The sequence below is a fragment of the Myotis brandtii genome, unplaced genomic scaffold, assembly GCF_000412655.1.
Source record: "Myotis brandtii unplaced genomic scaffold, ASM41265v1 scaffold43, whole genome shotgun sequence".
NCBI classification, from domain to species: domain Eukaryota; kingdom Metazoa; phylum Chordata; class Mammalia; order Chiroptera; family Vespertilionidae; genus Myotis; species Myotis brandtii.
This window is the reverse complement of record NW_005366455.1, coordinates 512,410-532,354: the sequence shown is the minus strand read 5'-3', so window position 1 is coordinate 532,354 and position 19,945 is coordinate 512,410. Positions and strand designations below refer to the sequence as shown.

The window sequence follows — 19,945 nt, the reverse complement described above, 5'->3', positions numbered from 1 at the left end:
ATAGTTATATGAATAATTCAAACTGGATTATTTACAGTTTGAAGCTATTATAAACAGTGCTTCCCTGAACATTAATATACATGTCCTGCTGATACACAAAGTCACACACTGTTCTAGGGCATCATTCTAAAAGCATACTCTTAAACTACAAGTATGTTTATCTTCAACTTTACTAGAAAATACCAAACTATTTACCAACATGCTTGGCAATAACTCTCCCACCAGCACTGTGTTACCACTGCTCTACATCCACACCAATACTTGATATTTTATTTTTAATAATTTTCTAATCTAGTGGGTGTAAGATGGTATCTTGTTCTTTTAATCTTAAGTTTTTCAAATAACCAAGGAGGTGGCCACTTCTTTATATTTGTTGGATGGACACAGTCTTTTTTTTATGAACGTGGCATGTTCAAATCTTTTGCTCATTTTAAACTGGTTGACATTTTTCTGTTTTAGTAATTCTTCATATTATGACTGAGTTCTATGTTGGTTATGTGTGTGGCAAATACCTTTGCCCGTGTAGCTGCTTATGCTTCACTGACTTGAACAGAAATTCTTCATTTTAATGTAGTTAATTTCATAGCTTTATGGTTTATTAAAATATTTTCCTACTTTGAGATCATCATATATTCTGAGGTACCTTTTAAAATGCCTTTTAATGTTTCCTTTTATATTTAATTCTATAATTCACCTCTGGATGAATATTGTACATGGCAAGGGATAGAGATTCTATTGTATTTTTTCCCATATGAATAACCAATTTTACTATCACTATTAAATTAAGAGTATCCTTTCCTGACTGCTCTGTACTACCATCTGTCTTAAACCAAGTGTCCATTATATACTGGGTCTGTATCTGAGCTCTCTAAGCTTTCACTGATTATTCCTCTAGCCCTGCACCAATACCACATTGTCTTACCTCCTATAGCTTTAAAATCTGGTAGAACAAGTCCTCCCAATATATTCCTTGACATTGTCACAACTACATTTAAACTTTTGTATTGCCATATAAAATTTTTAAAGAATTTGTCACATTCCAAAACAAACCAAAAACCCCACTACACAAATACACAAAACCACTTTTTGAGATTTTAATAGGCAATGTATTAAAGCTATGAGTCAATATGAAAAGAATTGACTTCTTGCATTATAGCATTCCCATTTATGAATATATGTACCACTTATCTAGATGTTCTTTAATTCCTCTCAATCAAGTCTTATTTCTGTAACAGATTTGTACACCTCATAATACAAAGTACTTCATAACTTTTGAAAATATTGTTAATTGTATCTTTAAAAATTAATTATACTTTTTTCTGGAAAATAATTTTATAAACTGATTATGAATTCAAATAATTCATGTGTTTATTATCTTGGATTTTCTACAAAATACAACCTAAAAATGACCATTTTGATGCTTCCATTATAAACTATACATCTTTTATTGTTTGTCCAACTGTGCTGGATTTCCTTGCAGTAAATGGTGGAATACAAATGACCACAGTGGGAATCCTGTGTCACTCCCAACCTGAAAGGAAAAGCCTTCAGAGTTCACCATTAAATGTGATGTTTAACATACACTTTTGTAGATACCCTTTAAAAAATCAGATTAACAAAGTTACTTTTCTTTCAATGCAGGAAAAGTAGTTCTTTGAGGGAGGTTCATAGCTATACAGGACTACCTCAGGAAACAAGAAAAATTCCAAATTAAAAAACAATAGCCCTGTCCCAGTGGCTCAGTTAGTAGGAGTGTAGTTCAATACCCAGTCGGAGCACACACAGGAGGCAAACCAATTGATGTTCCTCTCTCTCTTCCTTTCCCTCTCTCTAAAAAATATCAATAAAAAACATATCCCCGGGTGAGGATTAAAAAAAACAACAACAATAGAAAAGATCAATGAAACTAAATTGTTAAATTGACAAACCTTTGGTGAAACTCATCAAGAAAAAGAGAGCCAAAATAAATGAAAGAGAAGTTACAACCAACATCACAGAAATATAATAATTAAAGAAAACTATAATCATATGCCAACAAATTCAAAAATCTAGGAAGAAAAAGATAAATTTCTAGATACATATAACCTTCTAAGACTGAGCCAGGAAAAAAAAAAGAAAACCTAAACAAATTATTAGCAATGAAATTGAAGCAGTAATAAAACTCCCAACAAATAAAAGTCCAGGGCCAGACAGCTTCATAGGTGAATTCTACCGAACACTTAAAGAACACCTTCATAAAATATTTCAAAAAAGACTGAAGACAAAAAAACAAACACTTTCAAACTCATTACCTGAAGCCAGCATTAACCTGATATGAAAACCAGACAAAGACATTATAAAAAAAAATTTACAGGCCAATATCCATAATGAACATATATGTAAAAAATTCTCAATAAAATATTAGCAAGTTGGATTCAGCAATAAAAGAAACATAAGGGTTATATATGTAAATTGGTGTAGCCATTATGTAAAATAGTATGGAGATTCCTCCTAAAATTAAAAATAGAACTGCCATATGATATAGAAATTCCACATCTGGGTATTTATCCAAAGAAAATAAAGACACTAATTCAAAAAGATATATGTACCCCTATGTTCATTGAAAGATTACTTAACAATAGCCAAGACATGGAAACAACCTAAGTGTCCACTAATAGATGAATAAAGAAGGTATAATACATATATATAATGGAATATTACTCAGCCATGAACAAGGATGAAATCTTATGCTCTATGACAGCATAGACTGGCCTAAGAGGGTATTATGCTAAGTAAAGTAAGTCAGACAAAGAAAGACAAATACCATATTATTTCACTTATATGTGAAATCTAAAAAACAACAACAAATGAATAAGTAAAACAAAAACAGACCAATAGATATAGAGAACAAGATGTTATTTGCCAAAGAGGAGGAAGGATGGGGGTGGGGGGGACAAATGTTTTCTTAAGTCAAAGTTCATTCATGCGTTTATTTTCCAAATATTTGAGGAGTTCCTAAAAAATTACTATTTAAAATCAGTAGTTGAATGGTTTCACCCCAGCAAGCTAGACACTCACTTGGGTGTCATTCATATTCCTGGAAGGAAGGGGCTGAGTTCCTCATCCCTGAGTCCCCTACATCCAGTACAGTAGAGGAGTTTGGTGCATATAAGGATGAACAAATTCATACTATACTTGTTGCCAGAGTGGGAGAAAAAAGTTACTTTCAATTCCAGAGTTTTTATCATGAAAAGACAGTATTATCAAATTGTGTTTTCTGTACTATTTAGAGATAATCAATTAATTTATCTTATCTACATACTCACTTTTACCTAAGTAGTAAACTAACTTATTTTTCAATGTTAAACCAATCATGCATCCCTGGTATGAAACCGACTTTGCCAAATTTCATGTGTTGTTGTTTTTTTATATATTGCTGGGTTTAGTTGTTACCATTTTGTTTAGAATTTTGGCATCTGGTAAAGAACAGAGACAACCTAAAAGTTTCCTTTTGAAAAATATCCCTGTTTATATAAAGAGTATGCTAGACTCAATTTCTTTTCTTCAAGTTTGCATAGGATTGAACTATATTTTCCTTGAGATTACTCAGTGGGATTCATTGTTCAATTCAGTTAAGTCATCTGAATCTCAAGTTTTCTTGTGAGAATTTAAATATAGATTCAATTTTTTTAAATGGTTATGAACTATTTAGGTGTTCTATTTTTTTATTATTAACTTTAACAAATGGTTTTAGAAAAATATTAAGCAGTATTCAAACTAGTACTGGCTTAGTTTCCCTCAGACTTTTTTTAAATTTTAGTATTTTTCAAATACAGTTTACATTCAATATTAGTTTCAGGTGTACACTATAGTAATTAGATAATCATATTCTTTACAAAGTGTTCCCTAAGATCTTTAAGACACTAAAAATATATTATTCCTATTTTCTAAGCAACTCCTGCATTGCATATGCAAGTGATCTATAAATCACTGCACTCATTTATGTATTTATAAATTACTTTCTAAGTAACAGAGAAAGTAAATGTCATTTTAACATGTTAATGTTGATGTGACACCTTAGTACAGGAATAGCAAATAATATAGCATGTCTGTTATTAGTCCTTCCTCATTTATGGCAAACATTAATAATTAATCATAGCCCTCCCCCAAACCCAGATACCAACATCTTTCTCAAGCAGAGCTTCAGGTAGCCAACAGCTACTACCAATCAGTTTCAGTAGGTAAGAAGGATGGGGAATATTTGTTATTCTTTCAAATATTTCTCCTTTATACACAATATAAAGGAGCATGGGCTATAAAAAAATAATCAAGGACCACACAAGTTTAAAGCAATGATTTAAGGTTTGTTTATTTAGGTTCTGAAACATGTGTTATACTCATCCACTTCACAATGAGTTTACAGAATTATGAATCAGATGACACTGAGAGCCAGATTTGGCTCATGTTCTACTGCTAGGTAATCCCTAAATAATGTAATTATTAATTACCATTAAGACTTGACTTGGGCATTTTACAAAGTGGACTAACCAATATCATAATTTGCTGTGCCTCTTCGTCCTCTCCTCTTTAAATTTTTTCTTTAATCATATTGAGTCAGTTAAAAAGACTAGTCATTTCTTCTTTGAAATGTTTTTTTTTTTTTTATATATCTGTCCATTTCATTCACTCTTTATAACCTTACATCCGGACTACTGTAGTAGCCTCCTAATTGATCTGTTTTCCATTCTCTTCCCTGAGCATGTTGCCCTATTAAAAGGAACTAAGTCAATCTTTCAAATATATTGATCATATCACCTCCCACACCACAACCATCATTGACTCAATTCCTCAGTGCTCTCATAATCATTGTACCATTATCATCGTTGTTGTCATTCACATTTGATGAGGAGTTATATGCCAGACATTGGGCTAGGTACATTTCTTATTAATATCAACACAACTCTATAAAGTAGACCTATTTTTTCTTATTAATGTGTGATCTTATTAATATCAACACAACCCTATAAGGTAGACCTATTTTTTCTCTTTATTGCTTGATTCAGCTGATGTCTTCAATTGGGGTTACCTAGCCCTCAATACAGACCCCAAGTGAAAGACAGCTTAATGGTGACAAATTCCTCCCATCCCTGTAGTATGTATTCCCCTTTGCTGCAACCACCTTCTATCGGTGGAGTCTATTTCTCCATCCCCTTGAACCTGGGCTGGCCACGTGACGTGCTTTGACCTACACAATGCAGCAGAAATGATGTTACTGAGATCCAGGGCCTAGTCCTTGAGAGACTTGCAGCTTCCTCCTGGCCATCGTGAAGCACTGTCCCAAAGGGCATGTAATAAGGCCATTCTAGCTAGCTATTGCAGGATGAGATGTCACAGGAAGAGAACTAAGTCTCCTCGGCCAACAGCCAACACTACCTGCTGGGAGAGCAGGTGAGGGAACTTCTTCCAGCTCCAGCACACTGTAGCCACATGAAGGCAGCCCTACTTTTATGGATGAGAAAAACAAGGCAGTAAGTGATTTTCACAATACTACACACTATTACGAAGTAGAACTAAGATTTTATCTAAATAATGTGTTTTCCAGAATTCATGCATAAACCACTAAAATGCACTGCCTCCCCATAGAAAATAATTTGTAGGCTCTTTAGGATTTGGTATTTATATATTTACAATTACATAAAACATATTTTCTCAAAGATACAATGTTATAAATGCTATAAATGTAATTCAAGAAGGGACTGAAGAAGCATATTATGGCCAAAGAAACTTTTGTTTAATCTGTAATTGCAAATGAAATTACACTTTAAAGAAAGCTATTAGCCACATTTACACTGTAAGACTTTTATACTAGAATGCTATTCTGGAGAACATGTCCGTATCTTAAATGTGCCTGCCAATGCATTTTCCTAAATCTAAAGATATTACTATTCTGTAGGTAATCAAGTAATATGATACCAAGCATAAAAGAACAGATTCTCTAAGAATAAAGTGTCCTTATAATGAATAGGCTCAAACAGTAAAAGATGTAATTCAGCTATATGCTATAAGAATAAAAAAGCGGTAATCAAGTAATATGATACCAAGCATAAAAGAACAGATTCTCTAAGAATAAAGTGTCCTTATAATGAATAGGCTCAAACAGTAAAAGATGTAATTAGAAAAATGTGCTTAAAGAAAAAAAAGCAAAAAAAAAAAAAAAAACACCTAAAATAGCTTTAGACACAACATGGAGTTTTAACAATTGTTGCTGTGGATTGAGATTTCAGAAGAAACAGTCTGAAACAGTTCACAAAAGATTCAGATCCCATGTTTTACTCAAGCTCATGAAAGAAGTAGAGTTAAGACAGCACTAGCACTGAAAACTGTAATTTATGCTTTATTTAAATAGTGCTATATGTGTCTTTTCATTCCACTTTGTGCTTCAGTTTCCCATATTAAATGGGTTATAAATATTAAGAAATGTATATAAAGTATTTGTAAGTTAAAATAGTACCTGGCATATGATAATTGAGTAATAAATATTAGTTATTATTTGACATCCTCATTGGAGATTATTGTAAAAAGGGCAAAATCAAGTGAAAATACATACTAATTTATGTTTTTTATTAATTTTGACCAGCAAAGAGATAATAATCTCTGTAAATAATGATTCTAAATAATGACGCCAATCCTTATGCCTCTATTTCTTTCATCCTTTTGTTCTGGTAGAACAAATAGAATAACAATTGCCTGTAGAAATGTGGGGGATAAAAAGGACACCTAATAAACTCACAGATCTGCCTCAGGGGATTTCTAGGCAGAATGTTCAAAATGCTAACTGGTTTCATTTAATTGCCTATGATAAAGTGTGGATGGAGTAGGATGAGCTTAATAAGGATCTGTAATGTTTTCAAGCAGAATTTAGAGAAAATAAGAGCCAACACTTGTTGGTTCAAAAATAAGACTGTTCCTTGTTTCCAGCCACTCCAGACGACAAAAAGTTCACACAGTAAGAAATAAAATTTATTCAAAGATCAAAATCCGCATATGCGAAGGGCCAACTTAAGTTAAACATGGATTTTTAACTATGAGGGCATCCTTTTTCTTGAAGGGTAGTACGTGTTGGTAGCTGAGTAGCTCCATCAGTCCATTTCCTGCCTGTAAAATTTTTGGAGTTCCAACAACTTTCATTCATTTGGTCCACTCTCTATCCCTTTCTGTCTAAGCTGGAATATTTCTATTGTTATAACATGTTTAAAAACTTTGCGGGTCTCCCTGTATGTTAAGATGATCCATGTCATTAAAAAAAGTGGGTTCTCCTTAGATGTTTTCTTATAGCCCCATCTCTGTGCCTGACTTCTGCTAAGATGGTTAATCTGATCCCTGAGTCACATGCCTATTCGCTCCAGCAAAAGTTTGCCCAGCCACACCCTTGAATTCTTTCCGGAGCATGCCATTACCATTTTTTGCAACAGGATGAGAATTTTCCAAATTATCAAGTTCTGGTTCCTTTTTTCTCAACAATTCCTTCCTGAATCTATCAATTTCTTCTCATATTTTACTATAAGCAAGAAAAAATCAGGAGTGCAAATTCCATACTATGCTTGATAATTTCCTCAGCTAACTATCCAAGAATTCAATGCTTACTAGTCCTATTTTCTACTTAAAAGTGGAATAATTATTCAGCCATGTTATAACAAGGACCACCTTTCTTCCCCGTCCTAATAACATTTCCTTCAGAAATCTTACCAGAAGCACTTTTAGCATTCATATTTCTAGTAACATTCCGTTCATGATGTCAAATGTATTCTATAAGATGATAGCACCTTTGCTGTCTATCCTCCTCATTTCTCTCTCTGTATATGTGTATACACACACACACACACACACACACACACACACACACTGACTTGTGACAGAGAAAAACATTGATTTGTTGTTCCACTTATTTATGCACTCATTGGTTGATTCTTGCATGTGCCCTGAGAGGGGACACAAACCTGTAACCTTCCAGTTTTAGGTTACTTATTAAAGCAGTACCCTACTTCCTACTAAGAAACTCTGTATTAGTTTCCTAGGGTTGCTGTAACAAATTTTCACAAATTGAGTGCCTTAAAACCATATAAATTAATTTCTCATAGTTCTGGAGGCCAGAAGTCCAAAAGTAAGGTGTTGGCAGAACTGCACTCCTTTGGAAGTATACAGGGGAGAAATGTTCATCTATTTCAGCTTCTGGTGGCTCCTGGCATTCCTTGGCTTGTGGTAGTATAACTCCAATCTCTATCTCCATCCTCACATGAATTTCTTATCTGTCTCTGTGCCTCAATCTCTCTCCTTTCTCTTAGAAGGACAGCAGTCACATGATTCAGGGCCCATCCAAATCTAAAATGATCTTATTTCAAGATCATTAACTTAATTACATCTACCGAGACCGTATTTTCAAATAAGGTCACTGTATTAGTTTGCTAATGACCATAACAAAGTACCACATCTGCATGGTTCACACAACAAAAATATACTGTTTCATAGTTCTGGAGGCTAGAAGTCAGATGAGGGTGTCAGCAAGATTGGTTTTTGGAGGACTGTGAAGAATCTGTCCCATGCTTCTCCCCTAACTTCTGGTTTTTGCTGCCAATCTTTGGTGCACCTTGATTTGTAGAAGAATAACTCAGTCTTCATCTTCAGACGGCATTCACCCTATGTGCATGCATCTGTGCCCAAATTTTGTTTTTTATAAGGACACCTGTTATATTGAATTAGGGTCCACCCTAATCACCTCATCTTAACTAATTATTTCTGCAACAACACTATTTTAAAATAAGTTCACATTCTGAGGTACTAGGGGTTAGGACTTCAATATATAAGTTCTGGGGGACACAATGCAACCCTACCCATATTTCATTCCACTATCTTTTGGCTTGCATTGAGGGTTTCTTTCTTTTTAAAGTTAAATTTTATTTATCAATTGTAGTTTACATTCAATATCACTTTGTATTACTTTCAGATGTACAACATAGTGGTTAAACTTTACAAGGTTTTCCCTGATATTCCCAGTACCCAGCTGGAACCATGCATAAAAATAGTAACGCATCACACATCTGCCTGTCATCCTTGTGCAGAGGCCATGCTGATCTTCTCTGTACCATTACAATTTTAGTATGTATGCCACCAGAGAGCACACCTTCATGGATTTTTATGAGAAGACAGCTGTAATTCTTACCCTTTTTTTATTACAGGTAAGATATTTTTATTTCTGTTTTCAAGATTTTCCCTGTCTCTTGTCTTCTGGAGTTTGAATATGTTATGCCTTGGTGTTTATTTTTTGGTATTTATCCTGCTTGATGTTCTGCTTCCTAGATATGTGGTTTGTTGCTTGTTATAAACTTTGGACAATTCCCAGCTACTATTAATTCAAATAGTTTTTCTGCTCCATTCTCTTCTAGTCCTCCTGGTATTTCAATTACACATTTGATACACCAGTTGAAATTACCCCAAAATTCTTGGATGTGCTGTTCTGTTTTTTGTTGTTGTTTCCCCCTCCATTTTGTCTTTTCATATTAGTTTGTAAAGTTTCTATTAACCTATCTAAGCTTGCTGATTCTTTCCTCAGCCATGTCCAGTCTACTGATGAGCCCATGAAAGGCATGCTTTATTTAGGTTACAGTGTTTTTGATTCTAGCATTTACTTTTGACTCTTAAGAGTTTCCATCTTTCTGCTTACATTACCATCTGTTCTTGCATGTTTTATACTTTTTCCATTAAAGATTTTAACATATTAATCATAGTTAAGAGAATGCTAACATCCTGGTCATAATTGAGCCTGGTTCTAATGATTTGTTTCTTCAGTAAGTTTTTCCTAGCATGCCTTATAATTTTTTTGTTGAAAGCTATGATGTATCAAGCAATAAGACTGAGACAAATAGACCCTGAGGTGTTATATTAATCTGGCTAACAGTGGGACTGTTTTTAATGTCTGGTAGGTGCCAGAGGCCTCAAATTCCTTTAGTGTCCTTGCTTTTGTCTCCCCTGTTGACTTTTGAACTCCTTAAGAACCCCTCCTCCTCAGAGTGTATGCCTTACAGCTGTAACCCACTATTAAACTGTTGGTGTGTGGTAAAGTGTGTGTATGGGGGTTGGGTGGGGGGAAGCATATCTACCACAGCAGCATAATCTAGTATAATCCTATGATTAAATCTCAGTCTTGGAGTGGTCTGTGACCTTAACAACTGTTTATTTTTCACTCCTATTCCAAATCAGTTGAGAAAGAAAGGCTACCGGGGCAGGAGTGGGAGAAATGCTCTTCTTCCAGGAGTAAGATTCTGATAAAATCTTTTCACCTCAAGAGTAAGCCTTGTTAAGGCCAATTCTCTGGGTTTGTTTCATACAGGTACTTCCTTCCATGTCAGAGCCACTAGGGATCATTCTTAGCTCTTCACTGTGAGAACTTAGTGGGTTGCCTAGAAGTAAAGCCCATGAAAGTGTGGGGGCTTCCGAAGATTGTGGTCTCCAGGAGTTTTCACTCTCAAGCTAGTCTGTATTCAGCATCCTGCAATTCATCAAAATTACCATTTATTTTTTTATATGTAATACCTTAATCAATAAAGAAAAAAAATAGTGGAAAAAATTACCATTTAAGTGTTCTACCAATTACTTTAGGGCTACTATGGCTTCTGCTCCAGTAAGGTAAGAGGACCTTGGCTGTGACTCTCTGAATTTGCTACTCAATTCTCTAATGAGTCTCTAAATTTTATAGTCTAAAAAGTCCTGCTCATGTCTTTAATAATATGATAATTGGGGGAGAGGAATTTATACATTGTTGTTGTAATGAGAGTGATGATCAAGCAACCATATGCTACCTAAGAGCGAAGACTCCCACCGCTCTCCATCACCCTTATATAAGCTTCTTTCAACCAGTGCTCTAGTAGAGTTAAGTGCTATAGAAAATTATCTTAAAAATTTTTTTTCAATTCTTCCAAGAATGCTAAATTGCTAGTTCCATTCTAGGCACACAGAAGCTAGTTTATTATATAAAATAAATGACTTCGCTATTTTATCCCTTCATATTTCAATGTGTATTTCTTAGAATAAGGATATTTTCTTACATAAAAGCAAATCACAATGAGGAAATTCAACATTGATACAGTATTTTTATATAATCTACCATCAATAGTCTAGCTTTGTCAATTGTCCTAATAATTTTCCCCTCCAAAGCATTCTGATTTGGATCATATATTCATTTGGTTATCATAATTTTTAGTCTTTCTTTCAATCTCTAACAGTTCCTCAGGCTTCCTTGGCTTTCATGACACTGACATTTTTTAAAGAATACAGGCCAGTTGTCATTTTTAATAGCATATTTCTGGTTTTGGCTTTGTCTGATGTTTCCTCATGATTACATCCAGGTTATGTATCCCTGGCCGGAATATTACACAGCGATATTGTATCCTTAGTTTTGATCACTCAAGCAAGGTTATCATCTGGATCTCTACCATGTAGTTAAAACCTTGCAAACATCCTGCTCCTCATCAAACCTTTCAGTCCTGACCCCAGATTTTTCACCCATTTATGATGCTTGCCCAATCAATCTTTACCATGATTACTGCAATGATTCTCTAATTTCACTTCTCACTCCACATTTATTAATCAGCATTCTACTATATGCTAAAGTCCACCCATTCCCCTTTTTATCTCTCTCACTCTCTTTCATTAATATGGACTAATGGCTCCTATTTTCCCAATGCTTCATTACTATCCATAGTTATTTGGATGCTCAAATAGTCCCTAATTTGACCAATGAAAGCCTCTTTAAACTAGCTCCTGGCTTCTTTTGATATACCCCCATCTTTTTTTTTTTTTTTTTTGAGCACTTCGTCTTTTCTGATAACACCTAATATCTTCTTTTACCCAGCCACAAAAATCAGCCATTTCTCCTGGTTCCTTTCAGTAGGGAATGGTATTAGTGCCAGATGTACTCACTGCTATTAGGGTAGTTTGAGTCTGGACCTGTCATATCCAATTTGGTAGCTATTATGCACCTGTGGCTATTTAAATCAAAATTAAAAAAAAATTAAAAATACAGTTTCTCAGTTGTACTAGCCACATTTCATGTGCTCAATAACAACATGTATTTAATAGCTATTGTATAAGACAGCACCAATATTTATAGAACATTTCCAGCATTACAGAAAGTTCTATTGGACATTACTGTTCTAGACCCCTTCACAAGGCAAATTTAGGCAACACAAGCACATAAACACACATACTCATAAGTTTTCACTCTCCATTACCTTTTAAATATCTTCCTATGTCCCCCTACATTAATTCTTTCTCATATTAAATAATTATTTGTTGAGCATATACTATTGGGTAGTTACTGTTCAAGGCCCTGTATATTTAGAAATGTACATCCCTTTTCTCTAAAAAATTAAATGTAATGAGAAGATAAAAATAAATGATTATAATAAAAAATGTATTATAATAATACAGGATGTTACATCAATATATACCCCATAGTGGGGATGTCAAGAAAGGCTTCCTGAGAGAAATTACATTTATTAAGTTTAGAAAGGTAAATAAATATTAACCTATAAAATTTTAGGATAATTTTTGGGTGGGGGCATTTGCTATTCTCCATCAGTATTTTTTGTCTCTGTTCCAATTATTCATTTAAAATGCTTTCTATATCTCCCCCATACCTTGTCAAAATTCTGTTTATCTTTGCCAATCTTTTATGATGCATTTCTTAGTACCTCTGACCAGACAAAGCCCAACCCAAACATATACTGTCTTTACTGATTTCTAGGACACAAAAGATTTGGTTTATTTTTGTTGTTACTTCCTGAGAGAAATTACATTTATTAAGTTTAGAAAGGTAAATAAATATTAACCTATAAAATTTTAGGATAATTTTTGGGTGGGGGCATTTGCTATTCTCCATCAGTATTTTTTGTCTCTGTTCCAATTATTCATTTAAAATGCTTTCTATATCTCCCCCATACCTTGTCAAAATTCTGTTTATCTTTGCCAATCTTTTATGATGCATTTCTTAGTACCTCTGACCAGACAAAGCCCAACCCAAACATATACTGTCTTTACTGATTCTAGGACACAAAAGATTTGGTTTATTTTTGTTGTTATTAATGTAATGGGTAAGAACATGGTCTTAAAATCAGACTTATTGCTTACTAGCTGTGTGACCTTGGGCAAGCTACTTAATGTCCCTAAAACTCAATTTCTGCATGCAAAGGAGGGATTAATAATAACCCATTGTTAAATGTTTGAGGATTAAATAAAACAACGTATTGAACATTCTTAGCACTGTGACTGGGATATGTAAATTATATGGTCTACTAGTAATAATAATCTTACACTTGTTTCTTTTTTTGCTAGAAGTTTTAAATTTGTTCACACCTTTCTAATACAATTTTTACATTATCAAGGCACACATACACACATACGTATTTTAATAACATCTAGCAAATCCCCTAAATTATTCAGATTCTTTCCAGTCCATATATTATGGCATATTCACATGTAAAATATTGTTGATAGACAATTCTATTTGTAACTACAAAATTACAAAATCAATTTCAAAAATGTTATTTACCTATTGCTTGCAGCAACTTTAAATAAAAAAAATTAAATATGACTTCATATATAAGATCATTAAATAAAAATATATTCCCATTTGTAAATTCTGAAACAAATATTTTCAAACTGGTGGAGCATACTAATAATAACTGCTACTAAATAGTAAAAATCAATCTATTAATAAAAACCGATTTGTCAGAATCCACATTCCTATTTATAATTGAATCCTACAAAGCCATATTTATAATTGGTTACTAATGAAATAAAGCATCTTGATTTTTATACAAATATATTTTAAATACTTAATGTAGTCATAGAAACAATTATTAAGTGACAGCATCAAGATGAATTTCTTTCCTTTGACATACTCTTTAAAAATATATTGGGGAAAAAAGCATGTCATATAAGAACTAGAGATAAACTTCTTTTGCCCTTCATCACAGTTTGTTTAAGTATGCATTGAGAGATATATCCCTGACATTTTGCTAATAAATGAAAACTATGTTTTTCAAAATGAATGCTTTTAAAAAATATATTTTATAATTTTTAGAAAGAGGGTAAGGGAGAGGGAGAGAGAAAGAGCAACATCAATATCAGAGTGAGACATCAATTGGCTGCCTCCTGAACACTCCCTACCAGGGATGGAGCCCACAGGCATGTGCCCTGACCAAGAATTGAACCAGCAGCCCTTTGGTGCATGGAATGACACCCAAGTAACTGAGCCACAATGGCCAGATGTTTTTAATGAAGTTTATTTTATTTGTAAAAAGTGTATGTATGGACATAAAAATTGCACTGTTTACAGTCAGCCTAGAAAAAGGAAATGGAATGCTCACCAGGGTTAACAATTACCAAACCTAAGCAGAGAGCAATGCCATTTCCTCCAAAATAACTGACAGCTATGAAGATTTTGCTTATTTTTCTTTACTAAGGAAAGAAATATGTGGGTTTTCCTTATTGCCCTTACCAGTAAAATTTAAAAAATAATCTTGATATGTAATTTTCCTTCAGGTTAGTTTTAGTAGTCAATTTTTAAAAATGGGGATGTGAGAAATTCAGAATACACTGCTGTTTAAAAATTATTAAATTCCACTAATACACTGTCAATACCTATTATGTCACTTATAAACTATATATTTAAAACTTTCTACATGTAATTATTCTAAATAACTGTGCACAATCCATATCCTTTTGTACATGAAATATATTGATGGTAAAATCGTTCATGTTTCCTAAAGGCAAACTTACCTGCGGAGTCCAATACAAAGTAGGGCTCAATCTGTAGAGTTTTCTTTTGTGGAAACTCTGAAGTGGCCTTGTTCGAGCTGCTGTACTCATGACAGTCAAGGATGGAGATTTCAATCTTGTCCTGTCTTTTCTCCTTTTCTTACTGTGCTTCTGGTTAAGTAACCAGCTACTCGAGGAAGAGAGCTCATCTAAATTCTCTGAAGTACTGAAATGCCATGAAATAATTGGGGAGTGAAGGGAATAAAACAAAACAAACAAACAAAAAAGACAAAGAAAACTAAATGTAAATTGCCTTAATCTATTATGACAGAAGAGTATTAATTTTAGCCAACTTTGTGGTAACAATTGGTGAAAGAATCTATATGAATGGGGAATTACATATTCAAGTTGTGGAAATAATTTCTATTTCTATTTTCTCCTGCAAAACAAATATCCCATAGGTTAGAAATGGTCACATGGGTTCTCCAGTACTTCATGTATGTTACATAGTATTGTAACTATTTAAATCTAATGATTTTTGCATATGGGTGAAATTACATAGGATTGTAAGTTTAAAATAGTGCTCATCTCATCACTGCATTAGTTGCTCTTAAGCACTACATACAATTCCAGTGAATTTTGAAACAAAAATGCAATCCTACTATATTTAGGATTTTATTAAACTTCTAATGATACAGAAGTCATAATTATAAAATAATGAAACAGATCACACAAAGTACATTTAGAAAGCATATTAATTTTATAATTATTCTTCAAATTAATTTTTAAACATTGTATTTAAATATTTTAAAGCTCAGAACCTCAGGAGGAAGTTAATGCTTATACCATACAAATTTAACTTCCTTTATATCAGTACATATATATAAAATAATTATACTTTTCAGGTACTACAACATACCAATTTCAACCTTACTGATATAGACAGAAGCTAGTCAATTTAGTATTCTCAAATCAACAAGTGAATCTGCTATATGTGATATATAAGTTCTAATCAATATCTAAGTTCTAAATGTTCAAATAGAATCAATATTTAATGATAAATATCAGATATGGTTTCTCTATAGCAATATTACTGGTTTTAAATCACATTTATGGTTGCTATAAAATATTCTATTAGCTTGTGAATAAAACAAGTAATTGAAGAATGACTGACACAGAAATAAGAAACAAAAAACAAAGGTACCTAAATGGCTTATGTTGGTAAAACCAAAGAAAATAATTAAATATGAATTTAGCAACTATCATACATTCAACAAATACATAATTGATTATGCACTATTGGCCAGGTCAGTATAGGAAAAAGAGCCTATAATAACTATTTCACTTCAAAAATATTAACGAGTCTGCAGAAAGCTCTAGTCAATAATGTTTTAAGTCCCAGTTTATAACCACTCTAAAGATCTGAGAAAGACCTAACATAATGCTACTTTCAAATTAACAGGTCCAATATATCCTGATGTTACTTTATGTGAAATATATGTCTTACTATGGAAAATTTTAAGTGCATCACTGCTAAATAACAGTTTTCTTTTGCGAAACCATCCATGAAACTGGGCTATCATGTCAAGGGTAACCAGAAGGCGTAGATGATAGCCTTCTATCAAGTTAGGCACTTGGCAGGGCAGGTGGCTGGCACTGAATTAAGTCAAGGTCAGGAAGAAGAGAGGTTTCAGCTGGTAGTTGGTATCAGAGGTGATCAAGTCACAGAGCTAGGATCCAGGAAGGTGAGCATAGATCCAACACTAAAAAAGATTGTGTGTCCAGCAAGTTAGAAACAACTTTAGGAAGATTATACTGGATCCTTGAAAGAGCTAAGAGCTCTTATTCTAGGAGCCTGAAGCAGTTAACTAACTCTTCTATTTACAACTCTTTCATTGTTGATGAGCTCTTAGTTTCCCCCTTGTCACAGGAGGCTTAGTCCTAAAGAAGGTGTGCCACCATCTCCTCTTTGAATGATAACATAAGCTTTTGCACTGGCTAGAGGCTCACAAGCTGATTTAAAGAAAAGCTTGTCATTTGTGTCACTAAATGTTGTATTTTCAACTTTTTAAGGTAGCTAACATTATCATAGGAAAAAACGTTTAGTTTTATTCTTTTTCTTAATTTAAGTATGTTCCAAGCTGCAGACAATTCATCCTTAGATGACACTAACACTTTCTAACTACTAAGGATCCTTGTAAAGTATCATCAAAAGTTACCATTCTCGATCTATATACTGAAAACTACAAAACATTATTAAAAGAAATCAAAGAAGACACAAAGAAATGGAAAGATATTCTGTCTTCATGGTTTGAAAGAATAAACATAGTTTAAAATGGCCCTATTACCCAAAGCAATATACAGGTTTAGGGCAACCCCATCAAAATCCCAAAGGCATTTTTAAAAGAAGCAGAACCAAAAAATCATCAGATTTCTATGGAACCACAAAAGACCCTGAATGGCAAAAGCAACCTTGAGAAAAAAAATTTAAAAAAGAACAAAGCTGGAGTATCATACTGGAAGTATTATTAAATTATATCACAAAGTGACAATAATCAAAACACATGGTATTGACAGAAAAACAGGAACACAGAACAATGGAACAGAATTGAGACTAGAAATAAACTCATATATATGCAAATATATAAATGGGCAAATAATTTTTGACAAAGGAACCAAAAACATACTATAGAGAAAAGAAAGCCTCTTCAATAAATGGTGCTGGGAAAACTGGAAAGCCACATGCAAAAGAATGAAACTAGACTGCTGTCATCATATATTAAAATTAACTTGAAATGGATTAATGACCTAAATATAAGACTTGAAACAATAATCTACAAAGAAGAAAATATAGTACTAAACTTATGGACCTTGGTCTTAGAGAAGATGTTATGAATTTAGACCTCAAATGCAAGGGAAGTAAAAGCAAAAGTAACTTAATGGGACTATATCAAACTTAAAAGCTTCTGCATAGCAAAAGAAACTACCAACAAAATAAAAAGGCAATGAACTGAATGGGAGAAAATATTTGCAAACAATACCTCCAATAAGTGGATGATATCCAAATATATATAAAGAACTCATATAACTCAACACCAAAAAACCCCAAATAATCCAATTAAAAAATGGGCAGAAGACCTGAACACTTTTCCCAAGAAGACATACAAATGGCCAACCAATTTATAAAAAGATGCTCAACATTAAACATAAGCATTTTTGCATATGTTACATACTTCCTATACACATAATTTTTTAATAGTTACATGACATTCCATCCAGTGGTTATATAACATTCCCTATAGCATTGGGTTTTAGACTTATATTAATAGAGGTAAAAAGAGGAAAGCAATTTTTTCCTACTGCCATTACTTTAAAAATACAGCAGGGGATTTTTTTTTTCTTACTGATGTTCTGTACATCTCTAATACAATCACTAATGTCATTCATATGCACCTAAAATTATGTTGAAAATTTCAACCTGGAATGGGCTGCTAACAATGATGTTTTCTCATAACTGAGAAGTGACTATAAAATAGTATGAGGGTAAAAGAATTACTTTATATGTGATTAGTTTGCCAGTTTAACTGCAGTTTTTCAATTAGGATACCCAATTAGAAAGAATGTCTGCATTTCGTGTGGTAATTGCCATTAGTGGAAATAAATAGCACGGCAGTGATTCACTAAAATTTAATTTCATATCATATTCGGGGACTCATTAAAGCAAAACAAACAGCAGCAGCAACAATAAAAAACTAGACATTATTTCAAGTAGAAATTCACTTTCTCCGAGATAATACCCCATAGGGTAAACAAGGATCCATTTACAACATTTTATTTTCATTTTAGAGTCTGAGATCTAAAAACCAATAACTATCTCTATGATAGTAAAATGTAATGCTTCATTTGTATGAAGACTCAATATTTTCAGTTGCTCAGTTCCTGGTGACTCATCTCAGACCCTGCTGCCAAGATTAACAAAGCCAAAACAACAATTCTGACTCTGGCAGATACTGCCGCTAAATGAGAAATGGGGGCTGGGAATCAATGACTAACAAGTGGACAAACAGGTGCCCTGGAAAATAATTAACCAAGAGAATTTGCTGTAGCGATTGTGAGAAAGCATCATTAAAATATTTAAAAACTGACCTTAAATACTTTTTAAAATTATATTATACAGGCAGTTCTATGTGGTTCACTAAAAAAATATACAGAATAGGTGGCTAAACTTTAAAAATTCACAGTTTAAATTTCTTCTAACCTACTTATAAATAGAAACTACAACAAAATGTGATATAAAGCTAGGATATACATATATTTATTAAAAGATCTGCACTTATAAGAGTATTTATCTGGCAATCCAAGTATACAGAATACAGCTGAAATAGCAAAAGTCTGTTAAATAAACTAAAAAGATCTCAGTAAGCTCGTGCATGAAAGCTCACTCCTGTTGCTGTGCTGAGGCCTTCTCTCTTACTAGAGAATGTCTCTTACTACAGTACAGATGCATCTACCATTTTGGTCATCTGACTTTCTAATCCAGAGTTAAATTAGATGAGAGGAAGCAGGACTGCAGGAAACAGCCCTGAGAGCAACAACTAAAATGTGGAAAAAGAAAGAAATATGGAATGCTTATTACCTGCAAAAAATCTTGAAAGACATTTCATTCATTCAACAAATATGTATTCATGCTCATGATGTGACTCTTACTGCTAGGAAAATAGCAGGTAATAAGACAAATAAACAAAAAAGTCCTACTCTTATGGAGTTTACTTTTTCATCCAGGAAGACAGATAATAAACAAGTTTAAAAAATAAAATATCACACTTATTTCACTTGATCCTCATAAGGAGCCAGGATGCAGACTGTTCTCATTTCAACTGTGAAATAAAGTTGCCTAAAATCACAATGCTACCAAGTGGCAGAGCTGGGATTAATCTCAGAACTGATTCCAAAGTGATATTCTTAATGGTGCGTTTTCTTCATAGCACTTTATCAGGCTACAAAATTACATTTATTTGTGCAATTATTCGGTTGATATCATTTTCTCCTACAAACTAGACTCTATTCCACGAGGACAGAGACCACATTTTTTTGTTCAACATCGCAAAAATGGTATATATATCTGCTGTGCCAAATCCAATGCCTGATGCAC

The 19,945-nt window shown here is 33.3% G+C and overlaps 1 protein-coding gene across 1 annotated transcript in view; it reads right to left on the bottom strand.

The window, feature by feature from the left end:
• KANSL1L (KAT8 regulatory NSL complex subunit 1-like) overlaps nucleotides 1–19,945 on the bottom strand; it is an 82,182-nt gene that overhangs the window by 25,979 nt on the left and 36,258 nt on the right. Inside the window, exon 6 of the mRNA XM_014546054.1 lies at nucleotides 14,815–15,019. Coding sequence (XP_014401540.1) covers nucleotides 14,815–15,019 — 205 coding nt within the window. The remainder of the gene's footprint in view (nucleotides 1–14,814; nucleotides 15,020–19,945) is intronic.